At 38.5% G+C, this 26,948-nt stretch overlaps 1 protein-coding gene across 9 annotated transcripts in view; it reads left to right on the top strand.

Annotated features, from left to right (window-relative positions):
- Positions 1–26,948, top strand: part of CARMIL1 (capping protein regulator and myosin 1 linker 1) — a 303,717-nt gene that overhangs the window by 188,009 nt on the left and 88,760 nt on the right. For all 9 annotated transcript variants that reach the window (XM_070456237.1, XM_070456241.1, XM_070456242.1 and 6 more), the window contains 8 exons: positions 6,330–6,433; positions 9,081–9,158; positions 9,294–9,370; positions 12,337–12,441; positions 17,881–17,950; positions 23,877–23,958; positions 24,822–24,921; positions 25,024–25,078. In XM_070456237.1, coding sequence (XP_070312338.1) covers positions 6,330–6,433; positions 9,081–9,158; positions 9,294–9,370; positions 12,337–12,441; positions 17,881–17,950; positions 23,877–23,958; positions 24,822–24,921; positions 25,024–25,078 — 671 coding nt within the window. The remainder of the gene's footprint in view (positions 1–6,329; positions 6,434–9,080; positions 9,159–9,293; positions 9,371–12,336; positions 12,442–17,880; positions 17,951–23,876; positions 23,959–24,821; positions 24,922–25,023; positions 25,079–26,948) is intronic.

A 26,948-nucleotide genomic window follows, 5' to 3' on the forward strand; every position in this document is an offset into this window, starting at 1 on the left:
CGGGTGGTGGGATTAAATGGGTTCAAACGCACAGTGTCATTTTTGGCACAGCGTGCCATGTTCTCCCTGCTGCCATCATCTTCCTCCTTCCCTCCCTTCTCTTTCCTCCCTCCCTTCCATCATATAGTGTTTTTCCATCATGTATTTTTATAGGTTCCTATTTTGCCCAGGACACCCTCAGTGTCCCCACCCACAAATCTGGTGAATTAGTGCCCCTCCTGGAAGATTCAGCTTCTATCTCCTTTTCTCTCTGAAGTCCTTCTCAGACAACCTCCTCTCACCACCCCCTGCAGAACTAGATGCCCCTTTCTCTGCATTCCATAGGCCTTTGTGAATCCCTCCACTTAAGCGTATTTCCCACTGTGTTTTCGTTGTGTCCTAGCCTGGAAGGTTCTAGCTGGCAAGGGTGTTGTGTTCTTCATTGCCGTGTCTCTGGCATCAGGCGCTGCAGGTTCTCACTGACTGTGTCATGGGTGAGTGGGTAAAGCAAAGTGGTCCTGGAATGGTTTTCTATCCATCCATTCCTACTTTATTCCGACTGTGCAGTCACACTGAGTGATTTGAAATTGGGGAGAGTTCCATTCATGCCATGATTGTATCCACATGTTTAAGATGAAGGGACAAAAGTAACTTTCCAAAGGGAAACAATTCACCAGGAGCCAGTGTTTTCTGACCTGATGCCTAAAGCCATCTGCAGATCTAAAAGCTAAGATGTAGTTTCTGTTCTCAGTGTTCTACATCAGCAAATCAGTTTTATAAAAACCCTTTTCCTGATGATTATCAGTGCATTACATATTTATGGTAAAGACTTAGAAGATTCTGAAAAGTATAACTAAGAAAGCAAAAACTACTTGCAATACTAGTACCAAGTCATTACACAATTGTCACTGTTGACACTTTGGTGCTCTTTTTTTCCTCACTGTTTTCTGTCTGTCTTTTTTTTAATATAAATACCTACAAAAACCCACATATGTATATATGTGATTGATTACTGTTTTGTAAAGTTTTTTCCTATCCCCCAATAGTAATTGTGATCATTTGTGTCAGTAAACACTTGGTCAGTTTCAGTGCTATGTGACTGCCCAGTGTATGCAAAATGTCCCCTCACTTATGTACATAATCTAATATTGTACATTTAGGCCATTTTAAATTCTTCAATAGTGCAGAACACACTATCGTGACATCTATATCTAATCACCAGTCATGAGTTAATTTCTTCTTTAGGATAAAATTCTTGTAAGTAGAGATCAGTGTTTGTCCAATTTTTAAAAAGCTCTCTCTGATATGTATTGTTAAGTTTGTCCTCCAAGTATTTTGTACATCAGTGGGTATTATTCTCTTTCTTTTATTGTTTATCAAGCATATGAACAAAAGTGTTCTGGTATTTTAATTTTAGTTTCTTCAGTTATTGCTTAGGTGGCTTTTCCCCCTTGTTCCTTAGTCAGCTATATTTCTTTTGGAGGAAATTGCTAGGTCCCCTCCTTTGTTACTCTTCTATTTAAACTGTAAATTTTTTTCTTGTAAAATCATTTATCATGTGCTTCTTTTTTAAGGTAGAGGTTTTTTTATTTTAAAACCTCGGTATTTAACATATTTGTTAATTATTATTAATATGAGACTGATAGAGGGATGTAACAATCTTTGATCCTTCTGAGCACAAGCTTGGGTTGATGCCCTGTCCCTCCCAGTGATGGGAGCGGGCAGGTTCTTCAGCTTCCTCTCAATCAAGACAGCCCCATGTGCCCTCCACCCTTTACAAATGAGGATCCATACCTTTATCTTTTTTCTGCAATAAAATTTGTTTGAGAATTCATATTGTTTTATAATATGTAACCCAAAGAATTTTAAGTCATCCTTCCTAGGATGTATATCTTGAAATGTTGCCTTTTAAAAAATTGATTTCTTAAAGGTTTTCAGTATTCTTGCAGACTGTCACAAAGGATCTGAAAGGTCTGTGGATTTAAAATAACTCAGATTAAATTGCACTTTCAAACTTTTGCCGAATTTGACTAACATATTTTATTTCTATGAAAACATTTATATTCATGGCTCCATAATTCAAAGCAGATTTTTTTTTTTTTTAATCTCCTCATGACATCCACACTGTGTCCAAATATCCTTTCTCTTCCTCGATGTGAGCTAAGTGATAGTTTTCTGGATTTCTAGTAAATGTCCTGCTGGTTGCCAGATTATGTCAGTGCAGGGCCATCTGGTACCACCTTTTTCCAGCTGTAAACACTCCAATAATAAATATGAAGAATGGTCAAAATCACTAGATAGCCAGAATTGAGAATAGCGTGAAAATCTGTGTGTAGTTTAGGTTGGAAGTGCCCTGATTCTTTCCATCCTATATTTTTGTAATTTCCTGCCATTACTGTGCTTATTAAGCCAGGCCTTATGTGGAATGGGCTCAAGAGGTAGGGGAGGAAATCCTTCATTCTGTCTCAGTAGCTTGAAGCTGAGCTGATAACACAATTCTCTCCCAGTTCTAATCAGACATTGGCCAACTGCCAAGCACCCATATTTGTCAAGGAGTGTTTTGCTGTCAAGACTAATTTCACCTTCTAATTTCAGAATTTATTTACTGAGTTTTGTTATACCTCACTAAGGACATAATTTTAAAAATGATTTTCTTGATGAAAGTCTGGTGTTTTCCAAATGTTTTGGACTCAATTATGCCATTACAAAATACATTGATACTACTAGTAGCAGACAAATTGGAGAAAGCTGGTCATTTGAACAATCATAGAAGTTACCTCCAGAAATCAACCTTTTCTAGAGGCTATCGCAAGTTCCTTTTGTCTAACATTGTCAAATCTCCACCTCCTTCACTGCCAAGCCCTTGGCTCTTACCTCTTTGATAGTATTCAATTCAGTCCAGTCGCTCAGTCATGTCTAACTCTTTGCGACCACATAGTCTGCAGCACACCAGGCTTCCCTATTCATTACCAACTCCCAGACTTTGCTCAAACTCATGTCCATTGAGTTGGTGATGCCCTCCAACTATCTCATCCTCTGTCGTCCTCTTCTCCTCCTGCCTTCAGTCTTTCCCAGCATCAGGGTCTTTTCCAGTGAGTCAGTTCTTTGCATCAGGTGGCCAAAGTATTGGAGCTTCAGCATCAATCCTTCCAATGAATATTCAGGACTGATTTCCTTTAAGATTGACTGATTTGATCTCCTTGCAGTCCCAAGGACTCTCAAAAGTCTTCTCAAACACCATAGTTCAAAAGCATCAATTCTTTGGCGCTCAACTTTTTTAGGGTCCGACTCTCACATCCATACATGACTACCAGAAACAACATAGCTTTGACTAGACAGACCTTTGTTGGCAAAGTAATGTCTCTGCTTTTAATATGCTGTCTAAGTTGGTCATAGTTTTTCTTCCAAGGAGCAAGCATCTTTTAATTTCATGGCTGCAGTCACCATCTGCAATGATTTTGGAGTCCAAGGAAAGAAAGTCTGTCACTGTTTCCACTGTTTCCCCATCTATTTGCCATGAAGTGATGGGATCAGATGCCATGATAATTGTTTTTTGAATGTTGAGTTTTAAGCCAGCTGTTTTAGTCTCCTCTTTCACTTTCATCAAGAGATTCTTTAGTTCCTCTTTGCTTCCTGCCATAAGGGTATTATCATCTGCATATCTGAGCTTATTGATGTTTCTCCCAGCAATTTTGATTCCAGCTTGTGCTTCATCCAGCCCAGCATTTCACATGATGTACATCATCATGAGAAATGCTGGGCTGGAGGAAGCACAGGTTGGAATCAAGATTGCCGGGAGAAATATCAATAACCTCAGATATGCAGATGACACTACCCTTATGGCAGAAAGTGAAGAAGAACTAAAGAGCCTCTTGATGAAAGTGAAAGAGGAGGGTGAAAAAGTTGACTTAAAGCTCAACATTCAGAAAACTAAGATCCTGGCATCTGGTCCCATCACTACATGGCAAATAGATGGGGAAACAGTGGAAACAGTGGCTGACTTTATTTTTCCAGGCTCCAAAATCACTGCAGATGGTGATTGTAGCCATGAAATTAAAAGACGCTTATTCCTTGAAAGGAAAATTATGATCAACCTAGATAGCATATTGAAAAGCAGAGACATTACTTTGTCAACAAAGGTCCGTCTAGTCAAGGATATTGCTTTTCCAGTGATCATGTATGGATGTGAGAGTTGGACTATAAAGAAAGCTGAGTGCTGAAGAATTGATACTTTTGAACTGTGGTGTTGGAGAAGACTCTTGAGAGTCCCTTGGACTGCAAGGAGATCCAACCAGTCCATCCTAAAGGAGATCAGTCCTGAATATTCATTGGAAGGACTGATGCTGAAACTCCAATACTTTGGCCACCTGATGTGAAGAGTTGACTCATTGGAAAAGACCCTGATGCTGGGAAAGATTGAGGGCAGGAGAAGGGGACAACAGAGAATGAGATGGTTGGATGGCATCACTGACTCAATGGACATGGGTTTGGGTGAACTCCAGGAGTTGGTGATGGACCTGGAGGCCTGATGTGCTGCGGTTCATGGGGTTGCAAAGAGTTGGACACGACTGAGCAACTGAACTGAACTCTGCTTATAATTTAAATAAGCAGGGTGACAATATACAGCCTTGATAGTATTGACCTCACTAAATTGTGATTATTCAACTGTCTTTGTTTCCCACTGGATGGCCTTTGAGAGGGTAAAATATTATTCTCTGGGTCTCAAAAGCCCATGCCTTCTATACAGTAGCCTTTAAATAAAGATTTGTTGCATTGAATAAATCCTTGTGTATCACTGGCTTTTCATCCTGGAATTTATTTAGCTTCTTTCCTGATGGTTTTTGAATTTTCTGAGGGCAAAGAATGGGTCTTATTTACCCATACCTCCTAATCCCCAGCATTTTATAAACATGTTATGAGCACTTAATAAATGCTGAGTTGATGGGCCAAGAAATTCTTCCATGTACTTTAGTAAAATATTTTCCCCTCTGCGCCTTGAAGTCTTCTCTATACAAACCCAGATGCACACTCACCGTCAGAAATGGCTCCGTAGGCTTTATCAGACACACACTGGAGTTGGTTCTTTGTACCTCTCCAAAGCTGAAGGATAAGAAGATAACCTCTTCATCAGTGCTACACATTCTAAACTTGGAGCAGAGAACTGTTCTCATGTGGGGCCGTAGTTGTAATACTCACTTTTTTTCTCTTTTTTCTTAAAGTGCCTCTTGGGGTTCTGCAGTCATGACCAGTTTTGGCCTGACCCTTGCCCCTTATCTGATGAAGAAATTATCCATGTCTGGACAAAAATCCCATCCCCTATTTTAGGTGGCTAAGACAGCCTGGGATTTTCAAGAAGAATTTTAGTGAAAAACAAAATGATTTATGATAGTATACCCAATTTAGAAATAGTTTTATTTCCAAAATACACAGTTTAGAACAATGGACTTGCAGTAGAAACAGAAAAAGCATTGCAATATCCCACATGCCTATTATCTGAAGAATAATCATCAGTGATAATTGTGTGTATTGACCTCTTTAAATATTAGGGAGGGACTAGTCCTTTCTGGGCTCACATTTTGAAGTGTCCTGATGAAAATCTACCTACCACAAGGTGCTAACAGACCTGTTTCAGTTCCTATTACCCAGAGATAGTAGACCATACCTCTCTCTTTGCAGAGCAATCTTGCCTCCTCATATATTCAGTTTTTTTTTTTTTTTTTTGAGGTGATATTAGCTTGAACCACTTATGTTAGAGTTGACTTGAATCATTTATGTTATTGTATATAAATAGTGTGTAGAGTGATAATTATCAGTTTTTCCTTTTGATGGCTTGTTCCTTTGTGTACAGAGCATTTTCTTTTTGTAAAGTGTGTTTCAATCTAAATTTTGCCTTGAATATAATGCATTAAGCAGAGCAGTAGATTCCTGTATTAACTTCCACATACTTTCAGTAGTCTAAAGTATCTGACTCTGAATCTGCATCCTGTTAATACTGTACAATAAGGCAAGAATCACCTGGCAGGGTTAAGAAAGGAATAAAAATGATCAATTAGATTGTTTGCATCATTCTAAGACTTCAGAGTAAAATCTCCCTCCACACCATTAGAAGTGGAGCAGAAAGAAGCTGACTCCATTTCATTCTCCTCAGGGAGTTGATTGTCTGTGACTGACTAACCTGTTCTTCTTGAGAAGATGTCAGAAGACCAACCTCAAGCTACCTTTTGGGAATGGTCCTTATGGTTAACCTCAGTCCTGCATGTTGATGGGGCTGTTGGACCCTTTAAAGAAAATCACAGAACTCATTTTGGTTCCTGGAATGGAAACTAAGCTTTGTCTTGTCATTGTTGCAGGGGTGAATAGCCTTTCTCAGTCACTGAGTGCCAACCCTTTGACCGCCACCACCCTTGTCCATCTGGACCTCTCAGGGAACATCCTTCGCGGAGATGACCTCTCGGTAGGTTTTCTTTCCCTTACTGCCATCTTCCATGAAGCTGTACTGAATTAGCCTGGAATAATTTCTCAACAGGGCTTTGTAATGTATTTTCCCATGTCTCCTTTTATCATGACATCTTAAAATCATTTAGTTATGAGCTTATAAGTGTTTTAGAGAAATATTCAGAGCCTGCCTTCATTAAATGTAATCTATCTCATAGATTTTTTTTCCTTCTCTCACTTAAGGTTTTTGAGGTTTAAATTCTTTCTGTAAATACTTAGTCTGAAGAAATTTTTTCTACCTTTCAAAGCATTGTTGCACCTGTTAAAATTGCCTGATAAGAAAGATTAGAGGTGTAAAGTGAATTAATTTATCATTGAATAATATTGTTAGGAAGACCGGTGGCTTTTAAAAACATAGTTTGTGATGGAAAAGGATATTGGGATGAATGAATACAATAAAGAAGGGAAGGGTTAGGGGTCAAACCTGGATTACTCTTGAAAGTTTGAGTGTGAGGGGAAAAGTTTCCCTTTAATAATAACAGGGTTTTTCATGCTGCTGAATCAGTAATATCAATGTTTGGCAGATCTTGTTGATAGAGTGAATTGGTAATCATCTCACTGTCAGATGGGCGGAATGGTCCCCTTTCCTCTGGTCACCAGGATAGAATTTAGAATAAATGCTCCTTTATTAAGGGGGCCTATCATACTTGGAGAATCCCAGGGACGGGGGAGCCTGGTGGGCTGCTGTCTATGGGGTCACACAGAGTCGGACACGACTGAAGCGACTCAGCAGCAGCAGCAGCATAGTACCCGGACCTCTTCAAAGGATCTTGATTTACATCTCATTGGGAATCATCTCACTGTCAGATGGGGGGAATGGCCCCCTTCCCTCTGGTCACCAGGATAGAATTTAGAATAAGTGCTCCTTTATTAAGGGGGCCTATAGTACCTGGACCTCTTCAAAGGACCTTGATTTACACCTCATTGCTTTATGGGAGTGAAAAACACTGTGACCTATATTCCTGTTTCTCTTCTGTTTTGCTTTCCTTGTAAGACAGGGAATGTTGCTGCAGTCCTTTTTGTAGTTATTTGCTCTGCCTTACACTTGAACTCATTTACATAATACTTGCTTCCTGGCTGCCATGACTTGTTCAGTGTGTTGTCCAACCTGAGTTGTGCCTTTCCCTGACGATTCATAAATCTGCTCCCTCCCAAACGTGAAACCAGGGGTCTGATGTGAAACCACCAAAACATTACAGTGGCACAGTAGCAGAATCGAGAGGAAAATTAAAGTAGAGCCTGAAGATGAAACGGGGAGGCTGCTAACACAGGGGCGTTCACAGTCTCCTCAGCCAGCCTAGGAGCTGGCTGGGAGTCCTATCGCAGCTGGGCTTCTCGGGGAGGGCAAGTGGAGTGATGAGGCCTGAGTGGCAGTGGGCTTCTAGCCCCTACATGCTCAGGTTCTGAGAGCCACTCAGCTGGTGCTTCGACAGACAACCCAGCCTAGCCAGGGCCTGCTGGAGGTGTTGGCCGAGTAGGGTCTTGCCACCACTTGAGGGTGGTTAGAGCTCCCCCTGCCGGTGGCCAGGAGTAAAATCACAGTGCCAGGCAAAGAGAATCGGATCTTCGTTAAGTGAGAAGAAAAAAATGATTTTTCTGAATCAGAACTTTCATAATACAGTACATTCTCTGTGTCTGATTATTCTAAAATACTTATAGTCCAGCCTGTTGCTCTTCTGAATTCCTTAGTAAAGAGGAATTTTCTCAAGTATCTAGAGCTAAGTTGTTACACTCATGCATCTTTGCCAAGGACTAGGACGTCTCAGTGTAAGCTTGTTTGTTTTTTCAAGTGTCTCAAGGCATCCACTGAAGCAAAGCAGGGTTTAGCTATTTGCCTGATGGCAGGAGCTTGGATTTGGTTTGCTATTGGTGGCTGTTGGCAGTTGCCACACACATAGGCAATTAGAGAATAACAGAATTATTAATTTTATTGTTTTGATAGCCTTGTACGGGGACGAGGGGATCATTTATGCATTGTGACCCCCTAGAAGCTGAAGCGTCTTAGCTGTAAATAACATTTTAACCCTCCCTGCCCCCCCCCCCCCCAAAAAAAAACAACTAATAGTGTTGTCATGCACTTTCTTGTTAGATTTTGGAGGTAACTAAGGATAGAAAAGTTATTTTGTTGACCCAAAGAGAGAATATGTATTCTGAAACTGCCACCCTTTGTTTCAAATTCAAATTAGTGGCTCTTGAACACTTTCAAAAGTCGTTAGTATTTTGATAGGGTGGCTGCAATTCAGGTGGTATTTCTTTCTCAACAGTAAAATTAATTAGTTTGCTCCCAAAATAATATAATAAAAATAGAGCTAATCAGAAAAACTAAGTCATATGTAGCAAAAAGGGGGTTTGGTAGCCAAGGCTTCATTTGGCCTTTTTTAAAAGACTTAAATATAATTTAAAATATTCTTTGGATTTTTGCTCTCAGGGAAGGTAACAGAATGACAGAAAATTCTGCTGATCCTCTTGGGAAGAGTGAAGAATGATCCTGGGTGGTTTGGGGGCAACTTTATTTAAAATATTAACTTGCATTGTGTGTGGGCATGTGCCTGTGTGCATGTGTTTTCTGGATCCTAATATATTTGGTTTTTATTTTTTATTTCAAGTCCATGTACAGTTTTTTGGCCCAGCCAAATGCGATTGCTCATCTGGATTTATCCAATACTGAATGTTCCCTGGACATGGTAATATTTTTTTTATACTGCTCAAGGGGTCTCGGAACAGCTATTTAGATGGGAAACAATGGGCTTTCTCCGCAATAAAATATTCTCTTAGTCTTAGAGACATTTGAAAATAAGAGTGCCTTGTTTCTTTCCCAGGTCTGTGGAGCTCTTCTGCGTGGCTGCCTTCAATATTTAGCTGTGCTCAATCTCTCCAGAACTGTGTTTTCTCACCGGTATGAAGTCATTCCTGCTATTATTATCATCTTTTAGGAGTGTCTTTCTCTCAGAGAACACTGTAGTAAGATGAAAACAGTAATAAAGGGTGCATGTTGTATGTGAAAGAGGAGATGGTCCTAAACCATTATTGATGAATAGTAGACCTTGCAAGCTCAAATTTTTGTTATGTCTTTTCTTCCTGCATGACAAGGTTCTTATCAAGAACTCCAGCTTGCTTATATGAACTCTATAGAAATGTGCCATTTCTCGTATGTGGACAGGCATTCTCTCTTAATACAGTAAAAATCCTTTTGGAAATGTCTGAAGGTGTTTCTCAATAATACACTTTGAAGTAAGTCTCAGCTGTGTCTGGGAGGCAAAGAGAATAGTTAGCCCAGAGCTCCTGTATTCTGATTTGTGGAAGTGGAGGGCCAGCCTCAGTGCCTTACTTCTACCTTCATGATGAAGGATTGTTTGCCAAATCAGGCAGTAGGTTAGAAGTAACAGATATTCACACACAGCAGAAGCAGCAGCTTAGAACAGGAGAATGCAGAAGAATGATGAAAAGTACATGGGTTATTTTAGGTTTGGTATTCTACTGTCATGTAATGTATTAATACAATTCAGCACTCAGCATTTGTTACCACAAGTCATAATATCTAAGTCATGATATGCTCTTTAATAACATGGAGGACTGCCTAATATTGTCTCCTCTTTAATTGGCTCACCTTTTAAAGCTTTATATATTCCAAGGGATAATAGTCACTTTGTTGGAAAAAATCAGAATTAAACATGCTTTCTTCTACATTTATGCCTCATAAATAAGTTATTGTACATTTTACAGTACTCGTGGTCCCTTACTTTGACAGTGATGTAAATCTTTATGATAGCAAAAATATGCCACAAGCACCTCAACCAGATGTGATCAGAAAGTGTAAAGTGTAGGAGATAAAACAATGGGAGAAGTTGAGAGTTTTCTTAGATACTGTATTTCAAAGACCTTAGAAGGTATTAAGCTGACCGCCCCGTCAACCCATGTATTTGAAGAGAGCTCATGAAACCATGCTTTGGTGGAGCCATGATAGACTGAGGAATTGGGTTAGAAATGATATCATAGACTATAAGGATCTTCATCTAATCAGCTCTTTTGAGTTCATAATACTGTGAATTCTGTGATGATTGGTTGTCAGTAGAGCTATTAAGCTTGTAGAGCGGAACTGTGCTAACAAATTGCCTTGTCTTCCAAATGAGAGGATGTGATGATTCCACTGTTTAATACCCACTCCCTTACCTAGATGTAATCATAGGAAGCCCCTAGTAAATTACGTCAAAATTGCTGCATTTGCACTGAGTTGTAGATTGTTAGCCAGTCTGTTCATACTGTGGTTCACGGATAATTTCAGAAGTGTAACAGTCAGGATAGGTCAGGTTGTTCCAGTAACAAATGATTACCCCCAACTCACCACCCTCTCTATAGCTTTCTGCAACTGTGATCTTGCAACATGTCTATTATGGGCTGGCCGCATCAACTTCATGCTGGGAGGCAGAGCAGCCTCTTCCTAGAACATTGACAGTCACATAGCAGAGGAGAAAGAAGGATGGTAACACACACACTGGCTGGTAAACCAACTCTCTGGAAATTGCACACATCACTTCTGCTCACATCCCATTCACCAGAGGGGCTGGTGTGGCTAAGCCTGCCATTTGTGGGGTGACTGATCATCATCCTTCAGAAAGGGGCAGTGAGTATTTGGAAACATTAGAACAGTCGATACCAGTATGATGTAACAGAAAACAAACTATGTTCAAATAAAAATTAACATTTGCTCATCAGAAAATGAACCTGAGTATTCAAGCTTATATCCTTCTGATATCTGAAACCAGAGTTGTTTGAAACGTCTGGTATGTATTCTACCAGAATTCTCTTTCTTCTTGAATTTATTTTTCATCCTCTCAAATAGAGATTCTTTCTGCTTAGAACAGAAAAATAGCTATTTTCTTCTCAAATAGCCCGAAATTGCCCTGTTTTAAAGCCTTTCTCAAATATTGACAGGCTTCCTAGACCTCTGTGCATAAAATGTTGTTGAATAAGACATGGTTGAGCTCGATTTCTAGGATGGCTTCTACCCTGAGAGAGTATGATTCCCTCACAGAATATGAATAGCTATCATTAAATGAGTGTTGACAGTGCATTAGGCTAAGTGCTTTACTTAGTTAATCCTTTCAACAGTTCTATTGGATGGAACAAAACAAGCTAAGCATTGATATTCCAATTTTGACTCTGGAATTTCATTTTTCTTAAACCCTCATGTTGTGTTGACTCTGTCTTCTTGTTGAGTTGTATGATTTGATCCACTTCCCATTTGGAATAGCAAGCAAGGGGATATATTTGGAGGTTATGGCCATTTCCTTTTGGAGTTTTGTCTTTTTTCTAATATTTGGCCTGAAATAATTAGATTTGCGGTATGCTATAAGAACCGAGTAGGATATTTGTCATGCAGGCTTCTTGCCAATCAGACTTGACCTCCAGTCTCAATCTTGGTGCATCTTGAGACCTCCTGCATTTGAAAATATTGCCAAACACAGGTAGCAATCCTTAACAATCTGATGTCATCCAGTGGGAAGGCTCTTTAAATTGGTGAGAAATATGTGTCTTCTTTGACTTATTTCCTAAAAACTCAAATATGGAGTTTCCTAGAGATCTAGAAATAGAACTCAGTGAGTTCCTTGGCTATGAAGAATAGAAATAAAATGTTTTAAAATTTAATGAGATTTCTTAACCTCTCTTACACCATTTTAAAAAGTATACTGAATTTGCTTTCAGACTTTTTTTTTCTTTTTACTTTTAAATTTCTACTGAGGATACAACTGATTCATGGATCATTTCACAGTGTCTGAATTACCAATGAATAATTTTGCCAATGTAGAAGTGGGTTGTGGAGATGGAAATTTAAGTGTCTGACTCTCATGATTTGTTTTTCAGGAAAGGAAAAGAAGTACCCCCGTCTTTCAAGCAGTTTTTTAGTAGTTCTCTGGCTCTGATGCAAATCAACCTTTCAGGCACAAAACTGTCTCCTGAGCCCTTAAAGTGAGTGTTTAATTCATTTTCTCCAGAGCTTTTAAAGTTCAGGTTGTTATTATGAATGTATTTGAGGGAAGGGAAAAAAGACATACAATCCCAAGATAGTCAAGGCAGATGAAAATGCGTTTTACTTTGGGTCACAAAGGAAATCAAATTCTTTTCAAGCACATTGTGTGCTATTGATATTATTGCATCTTCTAGGGGAAAAAATCTTCCTTTGGTTTGTGACCTTGGCATTGGTCACTGATCTATAAAAGTTGTGCTGCTGGGTACCATTGCCTTTATACTGACCTCTGTTCAGGCCATCTTACGTAGACTCTTGTGTGAATTCTAAATATTTCTACTAACAGTAATAATCAAACTATATATGCTTGTGTGTGCAACAGAACCAGTTTTTAGGTGCATTGCTTTCTAATTACCTGGGTATCTGTCTGTTTGGGTATTTTTACTTGGCGGGCAACTTATGTTATGGATGAATAGCCCCAGTGGAGGAGTAGCAGTGAAACTGAACCTTTTAGAATAATTTGTTATCCCTGAATTTCTGTTCACCATTGCTAGAAATAATGAAAAGGGCTGTAAAATCCAATTTCTCTTTGAACATATTTTCAATTTTAGTTATGAATACCTATATTGTCAGTTATGTTCAAATGTGCAAACAGATTTCTTCTTTCCCCACCTAACATGTAAATCAGCATTCAGTTTCCCCCTGTAATTTGTGTGAAATGTTAAAATCAATGTCTGCTATTCATTTTACTGAAAAATTTTGTCAAATTAATTTGTAAGTTGTCTTTTTGAGAGCTGTGAAATTCTTGATCACAGTATTCTGCAAAGTGCTGTGTGACTAAAACAACAGAGGCCTTGAGAAAGAGTTGCTAAAAACGAAATTCTGATGTTATAGCAGGCCTTTGGAAAAGTTAAAAAAATTTTTTAAACTTTTTGTTTTGTGTTAGGGGTATAGCCGATTAACAATGTTGTGGTAGTAGTTTCAGGTGGATAGCAAAGGGACTCAGCCATACATATACATTTTTCTATTCTCCCGCAAACTCCCCTCCCATCCAGGAGGGGATTTGCTCATTACATTGAGCAAAGTTCCATGTGCCATACAATAGATCCTTGTTGGTTATCCATTTTAAAAATAGCAGTGTGTACATGTCCATCCCAAACTCCCTAACTATCCTTTCCCACTACCCTTCTCCCTGGTCTTTAAAAAACAAAACAAACAAAAAAACCCAGAAAAAAATGGAATCTGTATATTAGAGATCTCTAAATATAACAGCTGCAAATAGTAAAAGACCATATGATTAGACTGTTTGTGTGGATATGAATAAAGCTATGAGAATCAATATTCTGAAGGGGAATCCCTTATAACTTAAACACACTTACTCATTTGATTGATATTTATCGAGCATTTATAATGGACTTCGTACCAGGGGGCACTTAGTAGAAAGCATAACCAGATTTGATATTATCTTATCATATCAGCATGAAGTTAGCATATTCAAAGTGGTTTTAGTGATAGGTGCATGGTAATTAGGTGCATCCTAATTCTTTCAATGTTTTTGGCCCTGTAGAATATAGAGTAGTTCTTCATTGATCAGGGCAATTGATTTTATAGAATAATCCTCACCACAAGAACATGAATTTACTTGTACTTTATTATAGATATAGGCTTATAAACATTTATATTTAAAAGTTATTTTGTCAGTGTTAAATCTTGTGACCTCTTATTTTTTATGTGAATGTTTAATAATAAATCAGTACAGGCAGACCTCAGAGATACTGCAGGATTGGTTCCAGATTCCTGCAATAAGGTGACTATTACAGTAAAGTGAGTCACATGAATTTTTGAGTTTTCTGGTGCATATAAAAGTTATGTTCATACTATACTGTGGTTTATTAAGTGTGCAGTAGCATTATGTCCAAAAAATGTCCATATCATAAATAAGAAACACTTTATTGCTAAAAAAGGCTAGCTATCATCTGAGCCTTCAGTGAGCTGTAATCTTTTTGCTGGTGGAAGGATTGAAATATTGCGAGAATGGGACACAGAGGCGAGCAGCAAGCAAATGCTGTTTAAAAAAATGGCACCAGTAGATTGTCTTGACACAGAATTGCTGCAAACCTCCAATTTGTTTAAAAAAAAAAAAAAAAGCAGTATCTGTGAAGTGCATTATGATGAGGTATGCTTATGGTCTCTTCAGGTCTGTGTTTTACCCTGTAAAATTTTTAACATAAGGAAAAGGCTTCATGGCTGAAGATTCTATAAACAAAATTTCACATGTGCATTTAATGTGAAACTATAATTTGGAAAGATGTGCTTGGGTTTACCTGTGAGAGGGTGAGGATGGAAGGGAACTTGCAAAATACTGCCCTAAGCTGGACGCAGAACTGGATGCATCTCCACAAACCGTCACCTGCTGTGTTGACAGCAGCCGTGGGAAGGTGTCGTTGTCCCTGTTTTAACAGCTGAGGAAATTGAAGCTCAGAGAAGCCAAGTTCTTTGTCAAACTCACTGTCACAGGTTGGGTTTTATGGGAAGCAGAGTTCGAGATGAGAATTCACCTGTAGATTTTATTAGGAAATGATTTTGGAATCCCTCCTGTGGGGTGCAGGGTGGGCGGGAAGGAGGTGGAATGAGACAGGGGAGATGGAACTGGGGCTGTCACCGTGAAGCCGTCAGTCAGGCCGACGGCAGCTTTGTTGTCAGAATGACCCTGAGCTGGGTGAGGGGGCTAGGCCTTTATACCCCTGTGTTGATCAGTCCTTGGATACAGGCTGCTCTTGGAAGCAGATGTGACCTTGAGCGAGATACTTTTCTGCAGCTGAGGCAGCTCGCATAGAGGACCAATGATCAAGGGGGCTCTGGACAGGAACACTGCAGAATCCACTCTGCAGAGTCCAAGGAAAAACACAACTGTGAAAACAAGCAGTTACTCTCTGAGCAACCACTGGCTCAAGCCCGTTCCTAAACCACATCGCATCCCTGTGTCCTGGGTGGGTGTAGCCGGGTGGGGGGGGGAGACCCTCATTTCTTACAGGATGGGGAATTAGTAGCCATAAGGAAGGTAAAGTAAGGCCCCTTCTCTTGAGAGTGACACTTTAAGTTTGGACATATCCATATTTTATAGAACTTTCCCGCTTAATTTGAGATCTGTCCAAAGCGATACAAAGAGAGTAACTGCTTTTTTTTTCACAGTTGTGTTTTTCCTTGGAGGCTGTTTTCCATCCACATTACAGTATTTTAAGGGGTTTTAAAGAAGAGGATGACGCTGTTCCTTTAGTGTTTCCTAAAATCTCCGGAACAGAGTGGTTCTTATGTGTCCCAAGCCTGGTCCCTGCTCCAACATTCCCCCCCACCCCCCACCCCATTTACTGCTCAGACATCATCTTTCACACCCTCTCCCTTGCCCCTTCTTCCCTGGATCACCCTCCCTCCCTGCCACGAGGTCCCCCTTCTGCCCACCCAGTAGCCCTGGCCAAGTGATCTCAATAAAGCCATTAAAAAGGAGGGATGTGCTACTCCGAAATTATAACTAGTATCACATATCCAGAGCTGTGGAGATGAAATACAAATTCTTCTCTTAACCAGTTTTGCACTAATAACTGAAGATCAAGAGGATCAAACCACAAAGGCAGTTTACAGTGGGTTAAAAGAAACAACATGCCTTGTGATAAGAGTTTTCCCCAGTGCCTGCTATGCTTTGCTGTAGTTGTTCTCTTTTGCTTCATTTTACTAGGGACCGTTTCTGTGGATTATTTATTTTCACTCGTCTCATGCGCCGTTGCCTCTTAATCAGTGGCCTTCCATAGTGAAGTATGTTAAAGGACACCATTTATTTCCTTGGCCTTAACCTACATGTCGGAAATAGGAAGAATTTCCCCTCCATCTCAACATTACAATAATACAATGTTAAAATATGTGGCTAAGTCCTCGAAACCTAAAACTTAGAATTGTAGGGACCTCTTTGGTACTGTCCTCACTCTCCTGTTTGCTGATGAGAACCCAAGACACAGAAAGGAAAAGTGATGCCTTCAGGCCACCTTAGTGATAGGGTTGAGACCTGAGGACTGGCCTTTTGGTTTCACTGTCTCAATACCACCCCCAAGAACAGGAGATAAGTTCCTTCTGAGGAAACGAGAAACACTTGAAGAAGTGATTGAACAGAGAGGCATGCCCACCGATGAGATGTGCCCGGCCCTTTTTCATAGGACAGTGTTTGAGAAGAAGGGACAGTGAACTGGATTAAAGGAACAAAGAGACACGCACTCCCTTCAGCCTTCTTACCCACAGGGGTCGTTTTCACGGCTGGAAGTAGCCAAGTTCTTGTGCTCTGTCCACCTTGGGAATTTTCTCTCTTGGAGGATGAGGCCAGAGAATCACTAAAGGGGGAAAATCTCAGATACTCTCACATGAAATAATCTCCTACCTTCTCACCTCCTCCTCCCCTGGGATGTTTTCGAGTCACTGGAACACTGATAACGGATAGTCATCCCCCCAGGTGGCAGTTGCCGTGGTTCTGCTCTCTAGTCACCCCCAGGTGGCAAATGCTCTCTAGCGTTTACGACTGTCCACCTTGCATTATGGTCATTCACACACACATTTGTTTCCTTTGCTTGAGAGTGGGACCTGTCTCATACTCATCTTTATGCTCCTCACCAGGCCTGGTTGAGGGTCTCTCCTGCTTTTGGTGTAATTAATGGAAGTGGGTGCATGTGTGAAATTTTTCTGTCAAGCCTGTTCAGTGGTGTTGGATTTTATTGAACTGACTTGTGAAAGTGGAGTCAATTCATCCTCTTACTTATGAGATCCACAGAATATGTCCAGTCTCCTCCATAAGCAAGTAAGAAAATTCTTTTGCAGAGTGGCAATGGGGTTTATCCTGTGACCCGCTAGTAGAATAGACAGACAGGATCCCGTTCTCAAACTCAAGGTTTGTACCTTATCATGCCTTTACACCCTTACCCATCCCACCGGTCACATTCCGGAATACTGTAGCGCCTGCCTTCCCCATGAACATAACACTTAGGGAAACTGAGCTTCACTTTGCTATTCTAATAACAATTGCCTGCGAATATTCTAAACATAATTAAAGGTGCTCTCAAGCAGATGCAGGGGGAAATTTATCTGTGATGAACACAATTTAATTTCAGTGTACAATTAGGAGCACTGTTGGCTTATTTGCATAGGGATGAATAGCAATTCTATCAGGTTTTGCATTTATAAGGGACCTGCTCCTTGTCAGACGGAAGAATGTGACTGTGTCATTTTTATCAGGGCTGTCGGTGGACATGCAGTTGGCATTTTGAAAAGTGAGATGGTGCCTGGTGCTTGACTCGTTATGATTCAGAGAAGTCCTTCTTTCTCTGGGCTTTGTTCAGTGTGCTTACAGATTTTTAGAGCAATGTGTGGGATTTTTATCTAACGTGTGTGTTTCCTCTTCCCAGAGCGCTGTTACTGGGCCTGGCTTCTAATCATAACTTGAAGGGAGTTTCTCTTGATCTCAGCAACTGTGAGGTAAGAGCACCTTTAGACTATGTACTGGAATAGATAATAGTCTGTAAATTGCTTTGTCTTTTTCTTGGAAAAAGTGTAATTCTGTGATTCCAGAGGGTATACATGAAACAGGAAAATACACCTTATAGAAGTTTCTGACGTGCTGTATTTTGTGAGTTTTATCTACAAATAGTTATGGAACACTATTCAGAAAGCACTCAAATGTGCTTTTAATGACCTTTTCTCCCTCCCCTTCTTCTTGCCAGTTGTTTAAGTATTTTGTGATGAAACTTTGAGTTAACAAGCATAAACTAGCTTTACCATCAAGAGAAGTATACCATGAAGCATTCCTCACAGAGGCCAGATGGGTACAGCCTAACTTGGACTTGGAGAATGTGAAAGGGAAGGTCTTTTGTCATTAATTTTGCTTTTTAATATCTTAATTTTAAAACAAGAAAATTAAGGTGCTTATCAAAATTATAACAACTCCAAACACTTTTTCTATCCAACTACACACAGAGGAGAATTGAGGCTAAAAGCTTCTTACATTTTTAGAGTGTACCTGAACTTTTCCACTGTCTTGAACCTTCTAGTTTGTGTGGAAATTAGCAAGAAAATACTTCAGGGCAGACTGTCCAGCCTCTTTAGAGCCACGCTTTACCTACCATGTCGAACTTGGTGTCTTTTCTCAGGGCTAGAGATGGAAGGCTCTTCATTCCTCTTCTTGGGTTTTTATGCCCACTCTTTTCTCTTCGCAGTACATTCCTGCCATGTCCCTCTTCTTCCCCAAGGCTTCCCTCTCTTTGAGCATCTAGTTCAGGTCCAGCTTCCGCTATTCCTGCATCAGATGTGTACTACTCGATCCTAGCTTGGCCATAACTAGCTATGCAGTCCTGAGTGAATTAGTTGATAGCACTACCTCTCAATTTCCGTGTCTGAAATGAAGACAATATTTGTGCCTCTCCTAGTAGGTTGTTACGAGGTTTAAAGAGCTCTTCTTTGAAATATGCTGCTTAGAACGTCTAGTACCTATGAAGGTTGCTCACTGTTGTTGCTTATCTATCTGTAAATTTCTTCCCTGACTGCTTCAGCACTTTGGGGTCTTATTTTTTCCTAATTATCTAGTACTTAATGATGGTGACATGCCTTTGGACACTGAACAGCATAGTGTCTTGTACAATTATGAAACTAGCTCCTGTATGCTTTCCCAGCTAGGTGGTGACTTTCTGGATGGCAGTTTTTGTATTTCCCTTTGTTTGTGTTTCCCTTAGCTGCTAACAAAATGCCGAGCACCAAGCCAACTCCATATTGAAGATTAATGCTTTCCCTCTCTGAAAATTCTAGAAACTGACAAGTCTGAAATCAGCCATATAAATTGTTAGTGCAGGATTTTTTTTTTTTTTTTTTTTTATAATTTTGAGCTGGGGTGAATGCCAACTGTGTGTGACTTACTAGTCTTTTTGTCTGTTGGGGTGAAAAAGAAGAAAAAATCCTAAAAACCTAACTTGGTATTGTGAAATTTTCATGTGTAAGTCTGTGTTCTCTTTTGTTTTAAAGACAGACCATAAAACAGAAACCATCTCTGGTAATATGAATTAATTATTTCCCAGCACATTATTAAGGCATGCCAATAATAAAATTTTTTTATGAAAGAAGGAATGAGAACAATGGGGATGGAAAGGGTTATTCTATCAAATAAAAAACAACTTGTATAATGTTGCTTGCTCTGTTAGGTTAAGATACTGAATTGGCAATGACCCATATGCTTCACTATCCTGATTAAAGTTTGTGATTGCTACCGATACAACATCATTCATTTAATTCTGTGATCAAAACTGGAAAGGACATAAGTGATCATCTGATTCCCGTGTTTATAGATGAGGAAACTGAGGTCTAAAGAAGCTGAAATAATCCAACTCACTAAAGGCAGAGTCCTAATGAAAGTATGCTTTCCTGATTATTGTTAATACTAGTAATTATTAGATTATGTGATTAGGCATTTTCTTCTCAAATAAGTTGATAAGTACCATATGAATGAAGAACACTGTTAGATTGTTACACAGTTTGTTGTTTAAACTCCTTTGTGATCTATTGGAAATAACTTTCAAAGACAGTTGTATTTGGTGAACCATATAAAACTGACATTTTTGTAAGTCAAAAATGGCAAACTCTTGGCAGTTTCATATAGATCCACCAAATGGCTAGTAACCTTTTTTCCTTTATATATTTTTCTTATTAAGGCAAGAATAAGATACTGATGGTAGAATTTGCTATTAATTTGATGATAATTCCGCCTTCATTTTGGCCATTCATTTATGCATTATGCAATAAAATTGTAGCCACGCGTTCTGGGAAACCAACTCACTCAGAAGGACGATGCAGATAGTGGAGCGCAGTTTATTACAACAGTGGGGCCAAGGCAGAGTCTCCTCTTAGCCAAGGACCCAACCAGTTTTTGTGAAACCATTGTATACTCTAAGTCTACGTGCCCAAACCCACCTCCCCAAAGTCCCTGAAACTAGTCTGAACAAAGGAAAAGAAAGATACAATCAAAGTTAACCCGTGATTCATATGCCTTAAGCCTAGGTAGTTAAGAGTGGACACTTATCAATAGGCCTGTGGTCATACCCCAATAAGCATAATAGAATTTATGATTCTATCCAGTTACACAGATAATTAGGGTATTCTTTTAGGCACTGGAGAGTCTAGGTATGAGCCTTGGGGCTCTTCCATTCGGGGGTCTGTTTTTCCAGTTGGTGTGTCGTTTCCATAGATACTGGGCATATAGCTCAAAGTCCACAGTCCGGCCCAAGATGGAGTCCTGCTTTCAAGAAGGAGCCTGTTCTGTCTGTTTCCTCTTTCAAAATGATACTACTGACATGAGGACCCGTTAATACTACCTTAGTGTCCATGTTCTTCCACTGTCTTACAGTTTGAATTACAGTACTGGTGACCATGTCTGTCAAGTCGCATGCTATATTGCTTCTTACAGTAGTTAATGAAACACAAAATTACAGTCGACATTTAAACAACATGGGTTTGAACTGCCTGGGTCCACTTACACATGACTTTTTCCCACTGAATACCTATTACAGTACTACTTAATGGTTGGTTGAATCTGCACAAGGGGAAGGAACCTTGGATACCGAGGGTCATCTGTGAAGTTTGTACTTGATTTTTTGATTGTGTGGAAGGTTGGTTCCCTTAAGTCCCCTCATCCCCCAAGTTGTTCAAAGGTTAATTGTATATTACTCCCTTGAAAGTTGATCCATCATATCTGATTCTACAACCCCATGGACTATATAGTCTGTGGAATTCTCCAGGCCAGAATACTGGAGTGGGCAACTGTTCCCTTCTTCCCAACCCTGGGATTGAACCCAGGTCTCTTGCACTGCAGGTGGATTCTTTACCCGTTGAACTACCAGGGAAGCCCCTATATATCTCTCTTAGGTTATGTCTCTGAAATGGTAATTTATATATCACTCTTAGGTTCTAAATTACCCTTTGGCATCACACCCTGCCAGCAAGGATATATTGAACTGATCATGTCAAACCACATTTTGTCCTTGGAGAATCCTGCAGTATTCACAGTTTTATGTGAGGAAATTTCCCAGGATTGAAGTTATTTTTTCATTAAAAATAAAACCCCTGGAGAAGAAAAGTGACAACGGGGGCGGTATTTTACATTTAAATCTGTAATATTTGCCACCTCTTTTAAAATGGCAAACGTTCTTGAGGAAGGAATATGAATTATTAAAAGTCCTCTAGATTTTAGTTTTCCTTGATTCTGTCCCTGTTATGAATGTTTTTGTATTAGAACTATTCACTTAGAACTGTGAGTAACAGCTGAAATATTCCTCCTTCCTTGAAACCACACTTCTCTCTTGAAAGAAATGGGATTTTATTTTTAACATTTTAAAAAGTATTGAGTGATTCAGTTACATTTACTCCTCTTTGATCTTGCATTCTTTTAAATAGTACTAATGTGTGGGATCCAAATGAGGGTAATTTAAAAACCAGTTTTACATGCATACATGCAGACATAGCCTCTAATTATGCAAATTCATTTAAAAGGATTTTCATTTACAGTAATGGGAAAGCTTTTACTGTTTTGGGAAAGCTTTAAGCTTTGGAGGAATTTTAGGCATCTAATAACCTGTGAATTCAATCGAATGTTCCTGGCAACTGAAGATCAGTTATTTTCTTATTTAAGTTTTGGATTTTTGTTTTGGGAGTATATTTTAGTTGCACTGTTTTTTTCTCACTCTGCTTTTTTGTGTTGTGTTGATAGAGACTTCTGCTTCTCTGTTCTTATTCTGCTTACTGCTGATAACATTTTTTTGTTTTTTCTCCTTGGGCTTTCCTTAGCTTGGCCACTGTGTAAGTACTTTATGAACCAATAAATTAGGATATGTTGACATTTTAGTACCGAAAAATGTTAGTATTATGGGTTTATGCTACATATATCAGTCAGGAGTATTTGTAAAATAAACAGAGTTGAGCACTGAAATCTCATCCTCATTCTATTTTGTGTTTTCACAAATGGAATATTTTTTCTATATATTATAATAAGTAGAGATTTTCTTGTATAAGTTTGACTTTTCAACAGAGAAATCAGTAACAGCAAATAATGAAATTGTAAAGACTCATGCTTATCTCCTCAAAAGCATGATTTTTTCATATTCTGAAAAGCAAATTATGTTCCTTTGAAGTGTTTGCCTAAATTGTTTCTTGCTTTAACATTGATATGGTCTGCATATAATGTTCACTGTGACTTGAAGCAGTGTTTCTTAAATCTATTTGTGAAGAACCTGGTTGTTGTTGTTTTTTAATTTCCACTCTATCATAAGGCAATACTTTGGCAAAAAATATAATAAAAATAGCCATAGTTCCACCCACTGCATTCACAGTGCTTCGCTGTGGATTTGGTTGGTCTTGGTTTCCTTGGAGGGTGTGGACCAGCTTCCAGGGAGGTCGGCCTCTGTGTGACACTCCCCTTCAGAGTTCACATCAGGCCCCTCACAGTGATCTGCTGTCACCCGAAAAAATAGAAAAGACTGAATGTAAACACCCCCGCTAAAAAAACTGAATAAAGTGATCCCAAAGATCTGTGCAAAGTTCTGCTTAACATATAAGCAGCCAGGGATTGGCAAAATTCTGGTTTTGGTTCAGAGTTCCATAGACATATTGCATCTAAAATAGTGAAATAAGGATTCTTTTTAAATTTTTACATCAAAATGTGAACAAGTAGAAAGTGTTATCAATTTGGTATAGAATCTTAAAATTTCATTTTCTTAAGTGAATAGAGAAACTACCACGTCCTTTGGCCCATAGTAGGTTCCCAATACATGATAGTTTCTCTTATTAGATCATAAGTTTCCTGAACAGAGGGCCACAGCTTGGAAAACTGCACCCTGCACAATGTTTTAACATGTAGTAAGAACTCAGATAGTTGCTGAATGGGAAACAAAAAGATATTCTGACCTTGGTAAAATAAGCTTTTGGTTTTTGGGAAAAAGATGAAAATGACTTTTTAGGTTTTTATTGTCTTCTTCTGTTGTTTTGCTGCTATATGATGGAGAGTTATACCTGAAATCTGTAGTAATCAGATATAACAGTAGTGATTTCTCATGTATAAAGGTATTCGTCAGATTTCCAAAAGTCAGAAATGAAGAAAATTCTTGTGGGTTGACGGCGATGGTTTTGCCTGTGGTGATGCAGGGTGATCTCTGTCTTCTGTTTCTTTTCTAATGATTTTCAGACTTATGTGTAATGGGACACAATGACTAGTGGTTGGCTCTTTGCATTGATGATTTTTTTTTTTTTTTGATAAGTTTTCTCTTTTTCTTTGGTGCTAAGTTCAAGGCTATCTCTCCTATTTTTAATTTATTGGTTTCACCCTTCCAGTAGGTGACCACTTTCCCCTGTTTGGTTTGTGTTTCTCTAGCTGAGATCTGGAGGTGCGCAGGTACTAGAAGGCTGCATTGCTGAAATTCACAACATCAGCAGCCTAGACATCTCTGATAATGGTAAGTCAGAAATTAGAGAAGAAAACACATAGAAATAGTATTTGAAGGAAGTTAGTAAAGGGAAAATAGTCTAATCCAATCTAGATGACACCTTAATAAAACTGATATTTCACTCCTTGATTAGAGGACTATTTTTTCTTTTTCCACAATTTTTATAAGTACTTTCTTTTTCTTTTTTTCATGGTAACTATAGCCATTTATGTTTTAAGAGAGTATATTTATGGAATAACTTCATGTCAAAGTCTTAAGTTTGTTTCATGGCCAAAAAGCGAAAAGTCTATGCAGTAAAACAATTTAGTTTAAAAAAGAAAAAGACCAGCAATATATTGATAACAATCTGAGTCCAACCTTTTGTGTTGGACTTGGTGATAATAAAATTGAGGCCTTATTTATTTATACAGAAACCTGTTTCATTAGCTTTATTTCTACTGGTTATAGTAGCATGTGAGTATGAACCTGCACAGACAAGCATGCTGTATGAATTTGCATAGACAACTTTATCTGCAATCACCTTCCAGTCAACAGTATGTCAGAACCTTCTCTCACAAAGAGGTGGGGAGAGATGAAGCTTTCTACCATCATGTATCACCATTCCTTACTGACTTTATTTAGCCCCTGGTTGCATAAGAGATTTAGATACGTCTTTGTGGAGAATGAATTTATCCCTGTGAAATAATAGGACATAAAAAGAGGGCAAAAAGTTCCTTTGTTGGGGGGGTGGGGGTGGAGATTAGAATCCCAGGGATTTCAGGACAGTACAGAAAGTTATCCGAATACTTTGCACCTTTGTTTAATTGTGTTCCCTCTGAGAATTTATTTATCCACATGTGTGTTGATTTTCCATTTACTCTGATTCTTTCCAGGTTTAGAATCTGACCTATCTACCTTAATAGTGTGGCTCAGTAAAAACAGATCAATACAACACCTGGCGTTAGGCAAAAATTTTAATAATATGAAATCCAAGTAAGAGTTTTTTGCATTTTTTATATGACAATGATGAAAATAACCAGCCTCCTGAAAGCTTTTGATTTGATTCCACTGTCCACATCTTTAAAATCTCTTTAGAAATCTGACACCTGTGTTGGACAACTTAGTACAGATGATTCAAGATGAAGAATCCGTGAGTATTATTTTCAACACTTTTGACTAAAACCTTTCTTTCTGTTGCTGTTCTTACTAATTTTATCCAGTGGGTTAGTGCTAATATGCTTTCAGATAATTTTATCTCTGCATACATTTTCTATTATTTTTAAATGAAGTAAATATTCATGTTTTAGCACAGTTAGCATATACTTTCATTTACCTACTTTTCACTTTATTCAACTAATCACTAATTAAAGGAAGATTGAAACTAATAGGTGAAAAGAAATATACATTTACTCCTAAGCCCATCTTTCAATAAGCTGTTGCTTTCTAGCTTCAGCTAATACACTCATCTGCAGGTATGAATTTTTACTCTCTAGTTGACTTTATGAGCTAATCTCATGCTGAGAAACATCATATTGCTAATTTGAATTTCATCCAGTAATTATGCAGGATTATAAGAGACTAAGAAAGTTGTTCGCCATCTTAAATTGTGTCTAGAGCTCTAATAATCCTTATATTTTTATCCCCTTTAATTGTTCCTGGCTAATAGTCGGTTCAAGGTAAAGAAATTTAATTTCAAATAGTATCATATTTTGCTACCCTTAGACATGCATAAGAAAAGATATTTTCTGGACCAAGTGAGAAGCACTCTACCATTAATTCCTTTCATTGAAACCTAGTGTATCACATCTTGTATTTTACTGATGCTCTTTAATATTTTGTCCATTTCCTGTCTTAGTCCTCAGTCACCAAAGAGCTTATATGGTTCTTAAAATCCAAATCAATTTGTATAATGAAGATTCATATTATTTGTGTTGGGTGATAGTTGCTTTTGTAGGTCTTAGGAGTAATTTCCTATGTTAATCATGTGAGATGTGTTGCATTTTTTTGAAGTATGATTTTGCCTTTTGAATTCGTATAGGGTAATAGCAAATTCTGCTAAAACTGTAAGCAAAATTTTCAGAGAAAGCCATGAGGTCAGAAGAGATGGAGGCTGGTGCTTTTCCTTGCTTGCCTTTGCCCACATCTCTTTGTGGGGCTCTGATCTGGAGGGCAGGAGAAAATTCTGCTGTCCTGCCTCTTCACTGTGTGGATATAATTTCCAACCTGTGGGCTAGAAATGAAACTCATTATTATTTAATGAATTCAAGCACTGCTCTTTGTCCTCATTTGCCAATAAGCCCTATATTTTGTTACTGTTATACTGGGTTATTAAAGTTAGAAGCATAATTAGAATGTAATTTATACTTTTCAGAATTTATGCAGTTTGTTTTACATATTTAATTTGACTTTCCACCACCTTACTGTATTTGAGATTTTGATTTCCCAAAGTTGGCCCAGTTTTAAAAGATTGGAGAAGCCAGTATTGCAGAATCTACAGAATCGTGTTTAATAATCATTCCCAAATATTTGTTTCTTAGCACATATTTTAGGAAAATTTATGTTAATTTCATGTTTTGCTTATTACACAAGGGTCTTTAAATTCTCTTCCTGTAATTTTCAAAGTCTCTTACTCAAAGATAATCTTGATATTTAAAGCACACCTAAAAACATATTTGTAGATGGTAAAGTTTGATACATAAATGTGAATTCTGTCAAGTTATAAATTTGAGAAATGTGCTGCTAATAACATACAGTGAAAAGCCTTTTATGTTCATGTCATAGAAAAGTAGGTGGCTTTTTCAAAAAGCAATTACCTTCTTTTTTTTTTCTTTTCTCCTACTTCAGAATCAGTAATGTTCAAAACAATTTGAAATGATTAGGAGTTAAATCTTGTGACTATAAAAATTCCACCCATAACTGGCACCACTGGGCTGATTTGTTTTAAAGGTCTTTATATATAAAAAGGAAACTCTCTACGTTTTACATTGTGACCTTATGTCTGTAGAAGTTGTTCTTAAACA

This window comes from Odocoileus virginianus, chromosome 27 (assembly GCF_023699985.2).
Source record: "Odocoileus virginianus isolate 20LAN1187 ecotype Illinois chromosome 27, Ovbor_1.2, whole genome shotgun sequence".
NCBI lineage: Eukaryota > Metazoa > Chordata > Mammalia > Artiodactyla > Cervidae > Odocoileus > Odocoileus virginianus.